The sequence below is a fragment of the Megalops cyprinoides genome, chromosome 3 (assembly GCF_013368585.1).
Source record: "Megalops cyprinoides isolate fMegCyp1 chromosome 3, fMegCyp1.pri, whole genome shotgun sequence".
NCBI lineage: Eukaryota > Metazoa > Chordata > Actinopteri > Elopiformes > Megalopidae > Megalops > Megalops cyprinoides.
This window is the reverse complement of record NC_050585.1, coordinates 55,075,001-55,088,844: the sequence shown is the minus strand read 5'-3', so window position 1 is coordinate 55,088,844 and position 13,844 is coordinate 55,075,001. Positions and strand designations below refer to the sequence as shown.

Sequence of the window (13,844 nt, the reverse complement as noted above, 5' to 3'; positions counted from 1 at the left end):
ATATGGCTGAAAGATCCATCTTCTGTCTCTCCGATTCTTTTCTATTTTTAATTGTCATTTATCAGCCGTTGTAAACGCCGATACCGATTTATCTGCAATTAGCTCATATCAGCAAATAATATCGGCACATCGATTTATCAGTCGGGCTCTGATTTATACACAATCAAAAATGTAAGCTGATGTTAATTAACAATTAATGAGCTTTTAATTACATACATATGTAATTTATATTACTGGTACCTGTATCAGTTGCAGTTGTTTCCTTTGATGAGGAAGAAGGTTCCAGTGGCCACTCCCAGAAGCCCCACAGTCAGGCCCACTCCACAGAATGCTGTAGCTCCAACACCAGCCTGCGGGCTCACCTCAGGCTCTGTGTGAGCACAATTAACAGGTTACAGGTACTTTTTTTTTTTTTTTTTTTTTACATTTTTGGCATTTAGTAAATGCTCTTATCCAGAGCAAATTTCAATGTTATCCATTTATACAGCTGGATAATTTATTGAGGTTAAGTACCTTGCCCAAGGCAGCAGTATCCCAGTGGGGATTGAACCAGCTACCTTTTGGTCACAAGTCCTGCTCCTTAACCACTATGCTATACACTATGCTATACTGCTGCCCGTTCAGACAGATTCATACAAAACTTTACCACTAGGAAAATTACAGTAAAAGTTTAAAGCACATCTCATGAAAGATTATAGTAAAATCTGACCCAAAAGATACATTTGACACAAGTTCAAAGGCAGTTCATTATATGACTGTTTATTGACAAGAACTTTTATTAAATTATATAAGAGACTTCAGTTTTAAGGGTTCCATATGGGTTGATATAATTGTGTGAAACTACTTCTAATTGACAACTCAAAATGATGGTCAATCTTTCAGGTGTAGACAGGGAAATTGTCACTTGAACGTTCAAATTAGAAAAAGAATGCCTTCATCCTTAAAGAGGTGTGCCATATTCCTATTTTTAAGATTCCAAAGGAATCTTGTTTGTTTGTTTTTCAGTTTCTCCCACATTACGTATTTGGACAGTCACTAGAATAAATAAACTACAGAAAGTGAAGAAGTGATGTAGGGTAACGTGTGCTTGGATTTGATTTCCAACAGACAGCCCTAACATTGAGAAGACAGAAGTTGATAGTTGAGGCAGACATCCAGAGACCTCACCCCAGATCTTGGTTTGGGGTTCAGGTAGTGCCGTGTGCTCCACAGTGCAGGCGTAGATGTCCCCCTCGTCTGGAGTGAAGCTCAGGGTGGAGAGCTGGCGGAAGGTGAAATCACTGTTTGGGTGGTACCTGCTGAGAGTCACTCCCTCCTTCACCTCTCTGTCATTCTTGGTCCACTTCACTTTCACAGGAGGTGGGTAGAAATTATTCACAAAGCAGATGAGGGCGTTCTCCTTTCCAAACTCCACATCATGCTTGGTGTATATTGTGCTCTGTGGAGGATCTGTGGGCATAAAATTAATCACTGCATGACATGGATGGTTAAACAGCAAGTGTGCAAATGTTTATGACTCTTCATATTGATTATGAAGCTGAATTATAGAGCTTATGAATGATCTTTCCTCTGGATTTTTAGGGTGTTTTTGCCTCTGTTGTGACATAACTTATTGTCCATTATATTTAAGTTGTAGTCAGTTGCAGAAACCAAACCAATTAATTAACCTGAGGAGAACTGGATGAATTACATATATATGAAAATAAATTTAGAATACATATTAAATGGTAAATGGACTGCATTTATATAGCGCTTTTCTACTCATTTGAGTACTCAAAGCACTTTACAGTTATATGCCTCACATCTACTTACCAGTGGCAGAGGCTGCTATACAGGTTTACCAACTGGCCACTGGGAGCTGTTGGGGGTTCAGTGTCTTGCTCAAGGACACTTCGACACTCTGCCAGGATGAGCCAGATTTGAACCAGGGACCTTCCAATCCCCAGTCAACTGCTCTGTCTCCTGAGCCACTGTCGCCCCCCGTAGCAAGTGAAATGGGATGTAATGATCCCTACACAAGAATAAGATGTTCTATTCTGAGTATATTTGTTTAAATTATTATGCAGCTAACTATCATGCAATTGCATGTTTTGAGTGAGCCCAAATGATTCTAAGTGGATTATTTGATTTTTTTAAGCTTTATTTTTATTGTCATTACAACATACAAGGGTGAAATACATCACATATGCAGCAATGCAAATAATAACTGGCACTGTTCTCATTGTACTTTTTATAAATGCAGTAACAAACTTTCATCCCACCCTCTCCTACCAAATGAATAATAGGAGCCAAAGCCAAAGTTCTGATATTTTCACCTTGCTAAATATCAGAATTCCCTTAATATGAGAATCACTTTATCTTATGAGCGATTTAGTTTCAATGCACTTATTTAAGTAGTAGCCAACTATTGTTTTTTGGCCGTGTACAACTCTACAGGTTATTAAATAATTAATTCCACAAATCATATAACTTACCAGTAGAAATATCATACATCATAAGTTGGTAGGATGGTATAGTGAAGGCATTTCAGCTGAACTAACACAGTTTATTTACACCACTTCAACATCCTAAAATCTAAAAGAATATGAAGGCCTCCACTGCCTGTGACCCAAATGGAATTGTGTTTGAGTAGCTTTGTTCTTTGTGTCTTCTGCCTTTTAAAATTACAAACAACATCGTCAAAATAGCACCTCACCATTTTCGAAGGCAGTAGTCACTTATTATGTAGTTTCACTTATTAGCAGTCTCTTATTAAGTAGATGATAATTCTTATTAAAGCACTACCTTACTAACATTACTGAAATTATAGACTTTTGACTTCCTCCAGTCAACAGAGCCCTCATCTCTTGCCTCTTCCTCTTTTCCTCCCTCCCACTCTCCACCCCTCCTCTCTGTAAATTCTGTCCACTATCAGATGTTAATGTTGCTACCTGTGCCCTGGATCCCATTCCCTCATCTCCTGCAGACTGTCATTCCCAGCTTTCTACCATTCATTTTCCCCCTGATGAATCTGTCACTCTACATGGGCTGTTTGCATGCAGTCTTCAAGGAGCCAAGAGTCACACCCCTGCTGAAGAGAAGGACTCTGGGCCCATCTGTTTTCCAGAACTACTGACTGGTCTCTCTCCTTCCCTTTCTGTCTAAAACACTTGAACGAGCTGTGGCTAACCAACTATCCTCTGTTCTCTCCCAGAACAACCTTCTTGACTCTTTTCAATTTGGCTTCAGGGCTGGTCATTCCACAGAGACTTCAATTAGCCAAAGGAGCCAAAGCACCCTCCAGCTCCTCAGTCCTAATTCTTCTGGACCTTTCTGCAGCCTTTGATACAGTGTACCACACTCTACGTCTATCTACCCTGGCTACGTTGAGGATCGCTGACATTGCTCTTCTTTGGGTTCAACTCTACCTCTCTGGATGCTCTTTCAGGCGGTGCTGGAACAGTGGGTTGTTTAGACCCCATAGCTTGCCTGTGGGTGTCCCTCAAATCTCTGTACACGGCCCCCTCCTCTTTGCATGTAATCTCTTGGCTGTGTCATTTCCTCCCATGGCTTTTCATACCACTTCTATGCTGACGACACTCAACTCTTCCTGTTTTTTCCACCATCTGACACACATGTCTCTGCATGCATCTCAGCTTGCCTGAAGGATATTTCACAGTGTATGGTGAACCCCTGCCTAAAGCTGAACCTGGCTAAAACTGAGATGCTTCTCATCCCATCCAGGTCCCCCATTCTCCATCAGCCTGGAGTCTACAACCCTTTTCACCAATAGCACTGCCAAAAACCTTGGCATAATAATTGATAGCCAACTGCCTTTCCACTCTCAGGTTGCAGAAGTGAGTGGGGCATGCAGATTTTTTTGTACAACTTCTGAAGGATTCTACGCAGCTCCTAGTTCAGGCCCTGGTCCACTCATGCCTGGATTACTGTAACTCTGTCTTTCCTTGTCTTCCTGCTTGTGTAATCAAACCCCTACAAGTAATCCAGAATGCAGCTGCACAACTTGTCTGCAATCTCCCTAAACATAGTCAAGTTACACCCCTCCTCACCTCACTTCATTGGCTTCTTGTTATTGCTTGCATCAAGTTCAAAACCTTGGTGCTGGCATACAGGACAGTGAATGGCACAGCCCCTTCATACCTACAATTGGTCTTCAAACTGTATGTTCCACCAAGACCACTACACTGCATAGGCATGGGATGAGGGGTGAGAGGCAACTGACTGTCCCATCTGGATGGGGTCACTCGGACATGATCCCTGTCTGTACTGGTCCCTCAGTGGTGGAATGAACTTCCCAAGTTCATTATCCAGCCATCTTCTGACACAGACTAAATTACTTGCTGTTTATTTTATGTGTAGTATTGTGACGTATTTTGGATTCTGCAACATAGTGACTGATGTATAGTAGTATACTTGGCTTCCTTTGTCTAGTTTGGTTAACTTGTGTTAGGCTTGAATAGTGTAATGCTCACACTCACTGGTCTGGGAGTGTTGTTAGCGTGGTCTGACATTGTTGCTTATTCAGCTTGAATAGATATACTTCTGTCCTTTTTGTGCTGGAAGTTGCTTTGGATAAGAGCATCGGTTAGAGGAATCTAAGTATTTGTCAGTGCCTTTTGATGTTGGACCTCATTGAAATTGCACCCCACTTAAAATCACACATTGGTTCTGCAAAGCAGAGGTGATAATAGGTAGTTTACACATTAAAAAATATTGCATTTGCATTTCTTCTATTAAATCACAATTAGTTTATTCACAAAGTGTATGAATACATGTGGAGATACATTTCTATACACAGTGGGGCTTTACTGAGTTTACATTACATCATTTAGCAGATGCTCTTACCCAGAGCAACTTCCAAATAAGTTTGCTGTGACAACTGTGGCAGGTTGCAATTTATATTTTACCCTCCATATATAAAGATAAAATGGATCCAAAACGGGGGTGACTTCTTTCAACATTAAATATTCAGTAATTATTTTAAGCAGTGGACAGAACAGCAGCCTGTCCATCACCATATTGATGATTTAGCTTGCAGCCAATGTCATAGGGACCCGGTTCTGTCCTATTAAAGCCATGTGGGTAAACGGTACATTTCAGAATTTAATTTTATTTGTTCAGTTTAAATTTCTTTATTTATTGGAAAACTGTTTTACCTTTTTCAAGTGGTGGGTTCTTTCCAGCTTTTGTAAACACTTCCAAGTCATTTTTGCACACAACCATGTTTGTCACAGCAGCTGCATAATCCTCTGGCCATCTCATGGGGTCTGCAAATTCAGGAAGTGTGCTCACTGCTTCTTTTTTGTTGAAGTCAATGTAACGCATTTCGTCTCCATCAAGGTCTTTGACATCCTCTTCATCAGCTGCATCAGAACATCCCAGTGATGTAATGTCCAAATGTGGAACTAAACGAGATGAACAAACTGACATAAGAATCATGTTACATGAAATGACATTTCTAATTCAGTGTATAGATGACTTTTAATTACCAATCCTAGGTTGTTTCCACATTAATTTTGACACTGGAGAAGGAACTATTTCAGTTATTTTTCTGCATTTCACATCAATTAACATATAGTTAAAACTAAAAAAGGATTTAAAAAATCCGTCTTATATATCAATTTTACATATTTAAATACGGAGTTGTGGGACGGGCACGGCACGCAGACCCCGTTCACTGAGCGCTGAGCTACTCTACCTTTGTGGGTACGTTCTGGATGATAACATGGTGGATCTGCTAATCTGACATGACAAGGTCAATCAAGGAATCAAAACATCCTAAACGCATCCAAAACAATTATATAAATGTACATAGCGTATCTGTTGTTTAAAATTGAACATTTAAGTACTCGTTTCCGCAAAATAGCAATAAAGAATAGACAAAAGACACCTCATGGCAAACGAGTTAGTATACTACATGGTATGCAAACCTCTTTTTTGACATTACGTTGCATTAAGAATTTTTATTGTTGAAGTGTTCAAAAAGTCACACAATAATTTGCTTAAAGTGTTATTTTATCCAAATCTTTTTGTTATAAAACGCCTAGATTTTACATGTACATTCACATGTATTCATTTGGCAGACGCTTTTATCCAAAGATAGAGATAACGAGTGCGTCAAGATATTAGATTGTATTTATATATCTCTTATATTTTAACATAGCTCTTTACAAAATACCTTAATGTGAAAGTCCTCACAATTATTGATGGCGTGTTAGTAGCAGGAGATGTGTCCTTTTGAAATATTTCACTGGAGTTTCTTAACATATTTCGATTCCGTCAATCATTCATTGTGCACTGACGTTTTATTTAGTAATTAGTATTTAGTAATTAAAAAGAGAACTTAACAAGGAACTGTTAATCCTCTTCACTTACTATTGTAGGCGGCAGTGTAGCATGGTGGTTAAGGAGCATTATTCGTAACCGAAAGGTTGCTGGTTCGATCCCCGCTGGGGCACTGCTGTAACCTACCTTTGGGCAAGGTACTTAACCCACAACACAAGGTACTTAACCCACAAATGTCCACTTGTATAAATGGATAACACTGTAAAATAAATAAACTGTAAGAGTTGTAAGTCTGCTGTATGCCAGTAATGTAATGTAAGATTTCTTCAGCGTCCCGTTTCACACAAATGTGTGAGTTTACCGGGTTGAAATCGAAGGTAATTTGAACCGAACTTAAATCTACAAACAGCAGATCTGCTACATACCTTGCGCTTCTGTATAGATGACAAATGAGAAAAGAAATATAACAGAAATCCTCATGTTCAAGTCCTGTTAGCAAGAATCGAAAAATATAGACGATGTCACCCTTCGTACAGCTTAAAACTGCAATGGAACGGAATCGTTTTTCTTCCTGTTCTTGAATTTATCGCTTTGCTCTCGCTGACCAATCGGAATATATATTTCGTTTATATGTCATTGTAACTAGGTAGATCAAGTGCAAATGATCTGGCTCACTAAAAAGAGCCGAAATTCCCATCACTAATGTTTTGACCTTTAAATGGTATGTGCTCGTATATCACTTAAATTATTCAATGTGATTATACTAAACCTTATAATATCATTAATTCACATTATGTTTAGTATAAAAACATTAATGTAAAAACATCAAACACTATTACACGTGTATTGAACATTTCATTTATATTGAACGTTGTCAATTAGCGTTTCGCTACAAACACTAAACACAGTGCATCTGGTCCGCATGGAGTGCCCGTGGCCGAGCAGTGTGGCGAAATGATCATCCCATTATTCTGTCTTGTATTAATTAACAAAAAAAAAAAGAAATCGGCTCTCAGACGGGAGCCGGCTCTCATCGTTGACGTAAAGGAGCCGGCTCATAGAGCCGACTCGTTCGCGACCTACACATCACTACAAACCATTGCTAAATCTGGCTGAATTATAAAAGCCAGAAGTGGTACTAAATAAAGAACTATTTGGGAGCCAAAAGAGCCGGCTCCTATTGATGAAATGAGCCAAATGATCTGGCTCACTAAAAAGAGGCCATTCCCATCGCTAAACAGGACTAAGATAAATATCACTTGTAAACTTTTTTTTGTGTGAAACTGTGTTGCATTTTAACTGTGTGTTTCTTAGCACTGCAGGGATTTGTGCAGCGATTATCTGATTTTTTTTTTGTCTTTTTACCTCTCAGCTGGCTGCCCATTCAGACCTTTTCTGAACAGATTCATTGGATGTATCTGTGCTGAAGCAGCAGCCTCGTTTCTCAGCCTCGCTGTACAGTGACTCTCAAAGCGAGTCTGTCTATGGGAGTCAATTCGGGGAGGCTCTGTCACATCACTGTCCTATATTGCTATTGTTTATTAACTATGCTATTGTTATGAACTATGTGCATCTAATCCCATCTATTATATGTGGATGTTTTGCTTCAGGGCATGTGTTAGAATTGTGCTGGAATGGTACACGTCTGTCAGGTATATTGTATTGCACGTGTGTATCACGCCAGGTGCATTTGTGATTTCAGGCTTGGGTATCTAAAACTTGCTTGTTAGTATAAAATTTTAGGTGGTTTTTGTTGGATGCCCTTTGTGCTTGACTTCTGGAATCACTCTGGATAGTAATGGTTGGGAGGGAACATAGGTTTGTAGCAGTTAGTTCAAGTAGGTAGGTGCAGTTTTGTTGGATGTTCTGAATGCAAGCATCAAGACCTTGAACTTGATATGGGCAGCTACTGAGAGCCAGTGGAGTAAGACAAAGAGGTGTAACATGGGCCCATTTCAACTGGTTGCATTCTGTATCAGCTACAGAGGCTTAATGATGCATGCAACCTGGCCAACCAAGAGAGCATTGCAGTAGTCCAGTCTTGAGATGACCAGAGCCTGGACAAGGAGCAGTGCAGCAGACTCAGATAGGTAGGGGCAGATTTTCCGGATGTTGTACAGTGCAAATCTTCACAATCTGGCAGTCATATGAGCCACTCTGTCCGCAAGTTCCTTGCAGACCTGGAAGCAGTTAATGTCGTTGTGCCAAGCTGAAGGGTGATGTTATGCTGAATAGATGGGCTGGCTGGGATGATGAGGAGCTCCGTCGTAGTCAGGCTGAGTTGAAGGTGGTGTTCCTTCTTCCAGGCTGAGATTTCTGAGAGCCAGGCGGAGATTCGTGCTGGGACCATGTGGTCATCAGGCTGGAATGAGAAGTAAAGCTGCGTGTCATCAGCATAGCAGTGGTAGGAGAAGCCATATGCCTGAACGATTGGGCCCAGTGAGGTTGTATACAGTGAGAACAGGAGGGGGCCAAGCACTGATCCCTGAGGTACCCCAGTGGTTAGCCAATGGGACTGAGACTCCCCACCCCTCCAAGATACCTTGAAGGATCTGCCTGTGAGGTAGGTCTCAAACCAGCAAAGTGCAGTGCCAGTGATGCCTACTTCAGTGAGGGTGGACAGGAGGATCTCGTGGTTCAATGTGTCAAAGACAGCAGACAGGTCTAGTAGAATGAAGGCCAATGACCTGGAGGCAACTCTCACTGGGTGTCAAAAACAGACAGTAGGGCCATCTCAGTGGAGTGGCTTGTTCCAAATCCAGAGTAGTTGGTATCCAGCAGGTCGTTTTGGGAGAGGAAAGCAGAAACCTGGGTGAAAACAACTTGTTCAAGGCTTTTAGATAGGAACAGAAGGACAGAGACAGGTCTGTAGTTTCCTATTTGGGAGGGGTTGAGTGTAGATTTTTTGAGCAGTGGGGTTACCAGAGTCTGCTTAAACGCAGAGGGGAAGGTGCCAGTGGTGAGTGATGTGTTGGTGATGTGCGTGAGTGCAGGTAAGATTGTGGGAGGGATAGCCTGTAGGAGATGGGAGGGGAGAGGATCAAGAGGGCAGGTGGTGGGTCAGTTGGAGAGTAGCAGCTTAGAGATGTCAGCCTCAGAGATAGGAGAGAATGTGGACAGTAGTGTGTTGCATGTGGGAGGAGACTGGCTGTGAATGTGTGGAGTGGAGAACTGACTGCTGATGGCTTCCACCTTTTCATCAAAAAAGGTGGCAAAGTCATCAGTGTTCACAGAGAGGTGGTAGGTGCAGGAGGTGGAGGGCAGAGATGAATGTCTTGAACAATTTGTGGCTGTCTGAGCTGCTGTTGATCTTGTCTTGGTAGTAAGTGGCCTTAGTAGTAGAGATGTGTGAGGAGAAAGAGGAGAGACTGACACTTAGTCAGATTAGTGGGGTCTCTGGATTTGTGCCATTTCATCTTGGCTGCTCTGAGTTTGGTTTGATGGTCACGGAGACAGGGCTTAAAGCAACAAAATTTTCTGAGCCTGAAATAGGGCACACGCAAATTTAGCATTACCACAACAGCTTTAATTCAAAATTGTAAAAAAAACACAATCATTAATATAATTTTGTATTACAGTGCTAAAATTAAAAGTGCTTCTTTTTTTCTTAAATGCTATTAAAATGAAAAATGCAACTTCAGTAAAAGTTAGTCGAGTAGCAAGATGCTGTGTTACAACCTTATCCAAGTCATCATCATAGAATCGGACCGAGACATTGAGAATTCTGTCCATGTTGCAGTTTGTAGACTCGTAAACATTCTGTGAAAACATCTGTTTTGACAGCTTGTGCGCTAAATGCCGTGAGTGGATCGGTAGCTGGCCTGTGTATTTGACACGCTAAGTTTGGAGAGTGCAGTTCTGTCCTGTGATGTTTTGCACAGGTCATCCAGTGCTGGCGCTATCCTGAAAGACAGGTCATGTTCCGCTGTAACTGTACAAACGCACACTTTATGATTGCACACGCGGTCTTGGATGGATGAAGCGGCAGCAGCTACAGTGGCCACAGCTCCTGGTAACATTGACTAAGAGTCCGAACAGCTGCTTTTGTGAGAGGGATGTGTATCATGCTGAGACAATACCGTTTGCTGCTTGTCCCATACAGGTCCCGGTCTCGTTTAATTTCTGACAACATAAGCCAAATGTTTGCCCGTCATTACCGTTTTCATCTAACCAAGCCTATCGCCATTTGTTTTTCTCCTCCCGTTCTATCGTGCTTGTGTCTGCGTCAACCCTCACAAGTTAAGCTTCTATGCTCCATCTATTTCAATGCATGCTACTCTACTGTGCAGTAACCAACTGATACAGTCCCCGCAAATGCTTCCTGGCACCGCCTCACAGAAAGTTGAAACTAGTTGCCGACTGGATAAGAACAGTGCCCTTGTGCAAGTATGTCACCTAAACAGGCTTGGTTAAAACTCATCCGAAAAAACACCACATCAGTGATAGTTTTTAATAGAATTGCGTTCCTGTCTGGTATACGCTTGTAGTAATTCATTGCCTGATCTAAAATCTCTGCACACCGGATTTCTGCCATGGGGCCGGAGATCCTTAACCCATGCGGAGAACCTCAGAAAACCAGGGGTTGGAGGGTGTCACACGTTTAAATCTGGGGACACTGATAAGTACAGAGGGACTTTCCTACGAGTGAAACTGGTCCGGTCAATGTACAGTAAGACTGAGGCCCTCAAAGCCGTAGAAGATCCCCTCTGTGTAAATACAAACACCAGGACTGAACAGCAGGACTGAATAGCCCTGAATCAAGTCTACATTTAACATTCTGCACACAATGATCAAGGCAGATGTGGACATGCTTTTTACAAATTTTAGTATTACAAAGTACTTCAGGGAAAAACAGAATTCACACTGTGCAGAATCCACTCAACTCAGCCAAGTGAGATGAAATGAAATTATTGAACCTATATTTCAGTAAAATGCCTCTATTTGCAAATGCATGGTAGGAGGAGTTGTTTTAAGTGCAGTAAGAATCACATAAGACTAAAAGGAATTATGTCACCATTTACTGCCTGTAACACAGGCACACCTAAACACACACACACACATTCACATACATTCGTCATAGAAGATTTTTTACATAAATACCAAAAAAATTCAGGGAGTCATAGCTAGTTCACGTTAATTATTCAAGTAAGGATTCTGTCTCATACTTTCAAAATAATAGGTTCATTTTTTGTTGCTCTCTTAATGAGAGTACAAGTTCTAAATAGACAGTGAATCGGGTGGCAGTGTAGCATAGTGGTAGGGAGCAGAGCTTTTAACTGAAAAGTTGTTGGTTTGATTCTCCCTGGAGCATTGCTACTGTACACTAGGGCAAGGTACTCAACCCAGAATTATGTCAGTATGACTTTAATCATGTTACATTTTTGACACTATACTTGGTGTCAGATTCATTCAATTATTTTTAAACAAATTGGACAAGCAATCGGTTACCGGCACTCTGCAGCAATGGTGCTGTACGGAGTTAGTGCTAGCAAGGAGTTTGTAAGTGCATTGCTATTTTGTTTTGTTTGTCTTTAATTACCAAGAATAGCTAGTTTTGTTTATTTCTTTGCTGAGAATTGCTAGTCCGCCCCCCAACCCCCCCACTGGAAACACCGTTTGCATATTACGCTCCTTTCCCTGTGACTTATGTAATCCCCAGAAGGAATGTGCAAAGCACATACACTTACATGCCTGCGGAAAGGACTATTATTCATACTGTGACTAACCATCAAGCTAACACTGATTGGAGGATAGGTGCATCTCCACTTACATCGCCTGAATGCAATCTAGCACTGTTGTTCACAAATACAGTTATAGTAAATTTATTTTTAAAATTCACCCAGTACCATTCATATTACATGTATTTTATTAAGGGTGTTATTACAAATAAGAATTTGCCCTAAAATCTACTCTGGCTACTTAATAATAATAATGTGGAAAAATAATGTGAGTGTGAATGTTGTTCGTGGAAATATACTGGTCACCCTGTTGTATAATGCTGAAATAAGCAAGAGGCCCCTCCCAAAGGGGGAATCATAGTTAGCTGCTTGCTCCTGCAGCCTTTGGGTCACTGTGCCCTACCACAAGGATACCTGTGAACCAGAACCCATTCTGAGTGGTTCTGTATAGTTGCTTTGGGTGTGTGTCTGTGTCCTAAGACAATAAATAGACAAAATAACAAGACATTAAATGGAAAAAGTGGCAGGCAGAAGTGTGCAAGTAAATTGTAAACAGAATTACACCTTTTTAAAGTGGCTATGTGCAATTAAATTTTGGGATGCTCAATCCAGGGGAGTGGGCAGGGGCATGCTGTGCTCCGGGGGTGTGGGTCTGTTCCTGCACAGGCGCAGGAGGGGAGGAGGGGGCAGCGAGGAGTTGAGGAGCCTGACTGCCTGAGGGAAAAAGCTGTTGCAGTGTCTGGCAGTGACAGTACGGATGCTCCGGTACCTTCTGCCAGACGGCAGGGAGTGAACAGTCCATGGGAGGGGTGGGAGGGGTCTGTGGCGATGCAGGTTGCCTGCCGGGTGCAGTGGCTCTGGAAGAACTCTTCCATGGTTGGAAGAGGGACCCCGATGATCCTCTCAGCTGTCCTCACTATCTGCTGTAGGGACTTGCGGTCAGCGATGTTGTGATTCCCAAACCAGACCGTGATGCAGCTGCAGAGGATGCTCTCTACAGTCCCTCGGTAGAAGGTGGTGAGGATGGGAGGGGGGAGGCTGGCCTTCTTCAGCCTCGCAGGAAGTGGAGACGTTGCTGGGCCTTTTTGGTAATGGTGGTGGTGTTGAGTGTCCAGGTGAGGTCCCTCGTTATGTGCACTCCCAGGAACTTGACACTGTTGACTGTCTCCACAGCAGAGCCATCGATGTCACCATTAAGAGACAGATTGTTGTCTCGACACCAGTCCACCAGCCGAATGACCTCTGCTCTGTATGTGGACTCATCGTTGTTGCTGATGAGCCCCACCACTGTCATGTCATCTGCAAGCTTGATGATGTGGTCTGAGCTGTGCTGGGCAGCACAGTCATGCATCAGCAGGGTACTATGTAGCGTTTTATGCATGAGTGTGACCCAACACGAAGTTGGAGGTTGTCAGTGAAGACAGCTACTATGGGTGCGAAGATAACCAGATCTCTTCGACATCCCCACGTTGACTATGTGAAGGTGTGTCTGGCAAGGAAAGCTAGAAGAAGTGGATCTCCAGCAACAGACCTGTATGCTGCAACTTTTTTCCCCAATGATGGTCAGGCAACAAATCTCTCCTCTCCCATAAGCCTCCAGTGGAAAATGGACTGTGGCCCCCCAGTAGGCCTACCACAAATGAGCTTCCATCCCCTCAAGTCTGATGGAGCAGCCCTCCTCAATAACTTGATGAGTATTATTGTTTAATACTGGCATCGTTTGAAGCTTAGCTGGACTGATCCTTGTACGAGATGTGTTTTGACACATCCATGATTCAGTGATGATTTTTTTCCCCCAATTGACTTACAAAGAGTTAAACTAAGCTAGTCAAATAAGGTAACTTGTACAGTTAGGCACACATCTAATTAATGTTTTGCCAG

General features: G+C 42.1%; 1 protein-coding gene across 1 annotated transcript; it reads right to left on the bottom strand.

Moving 5' to 3' along the window:
• Positions 1–245: 245 nt before the first annotated feature.
• LOC118774593 (H-2 class II histocompatibility antigen, A-U alpha chain-like) lies at positions 246–12,838 on the bottom strand. Its single transcript, XM_036523946.1, has 4 exons — positions 12,733–12,838; positions 5,157–5,405; positions 1,168–1,449; positions 246–370 (listed from the first exon to the last, which is right to left on the bottom strand). Exons 1-4 carry the CDS (start codon positions 12,836–12,838, stop codon positions 246–248), a joined length of 762 nt encoding a protein of 253 aa, XP_036379839.1.
• Positions 12,839–13,844: the final 1,006 nt, after the last annotated feature.

Coding starts and splice junctions, on each gene's coding strand:
- LOC118774593 (XM_036523946.1), bottom strand. CDS start 12,838: ATGGAAGAGTTCTTCCAGAGCCACTGCACCCGGCAGGCAACCTGCATC. Junction 1,450..5,156: donor GAACCCACCACTTGAAAAAG/GTAAAACAGTTT, acceptor TTATGCCCACAG/ATCCTCCACAGAGCACAATA. Junction 371..1,167: donor ACCCCAAACCAAGATCTGGG/GTGAGGTCTCTG, acceptor GTGCTCACACAG/AGCCTGAGGTGAGCCCGCAG.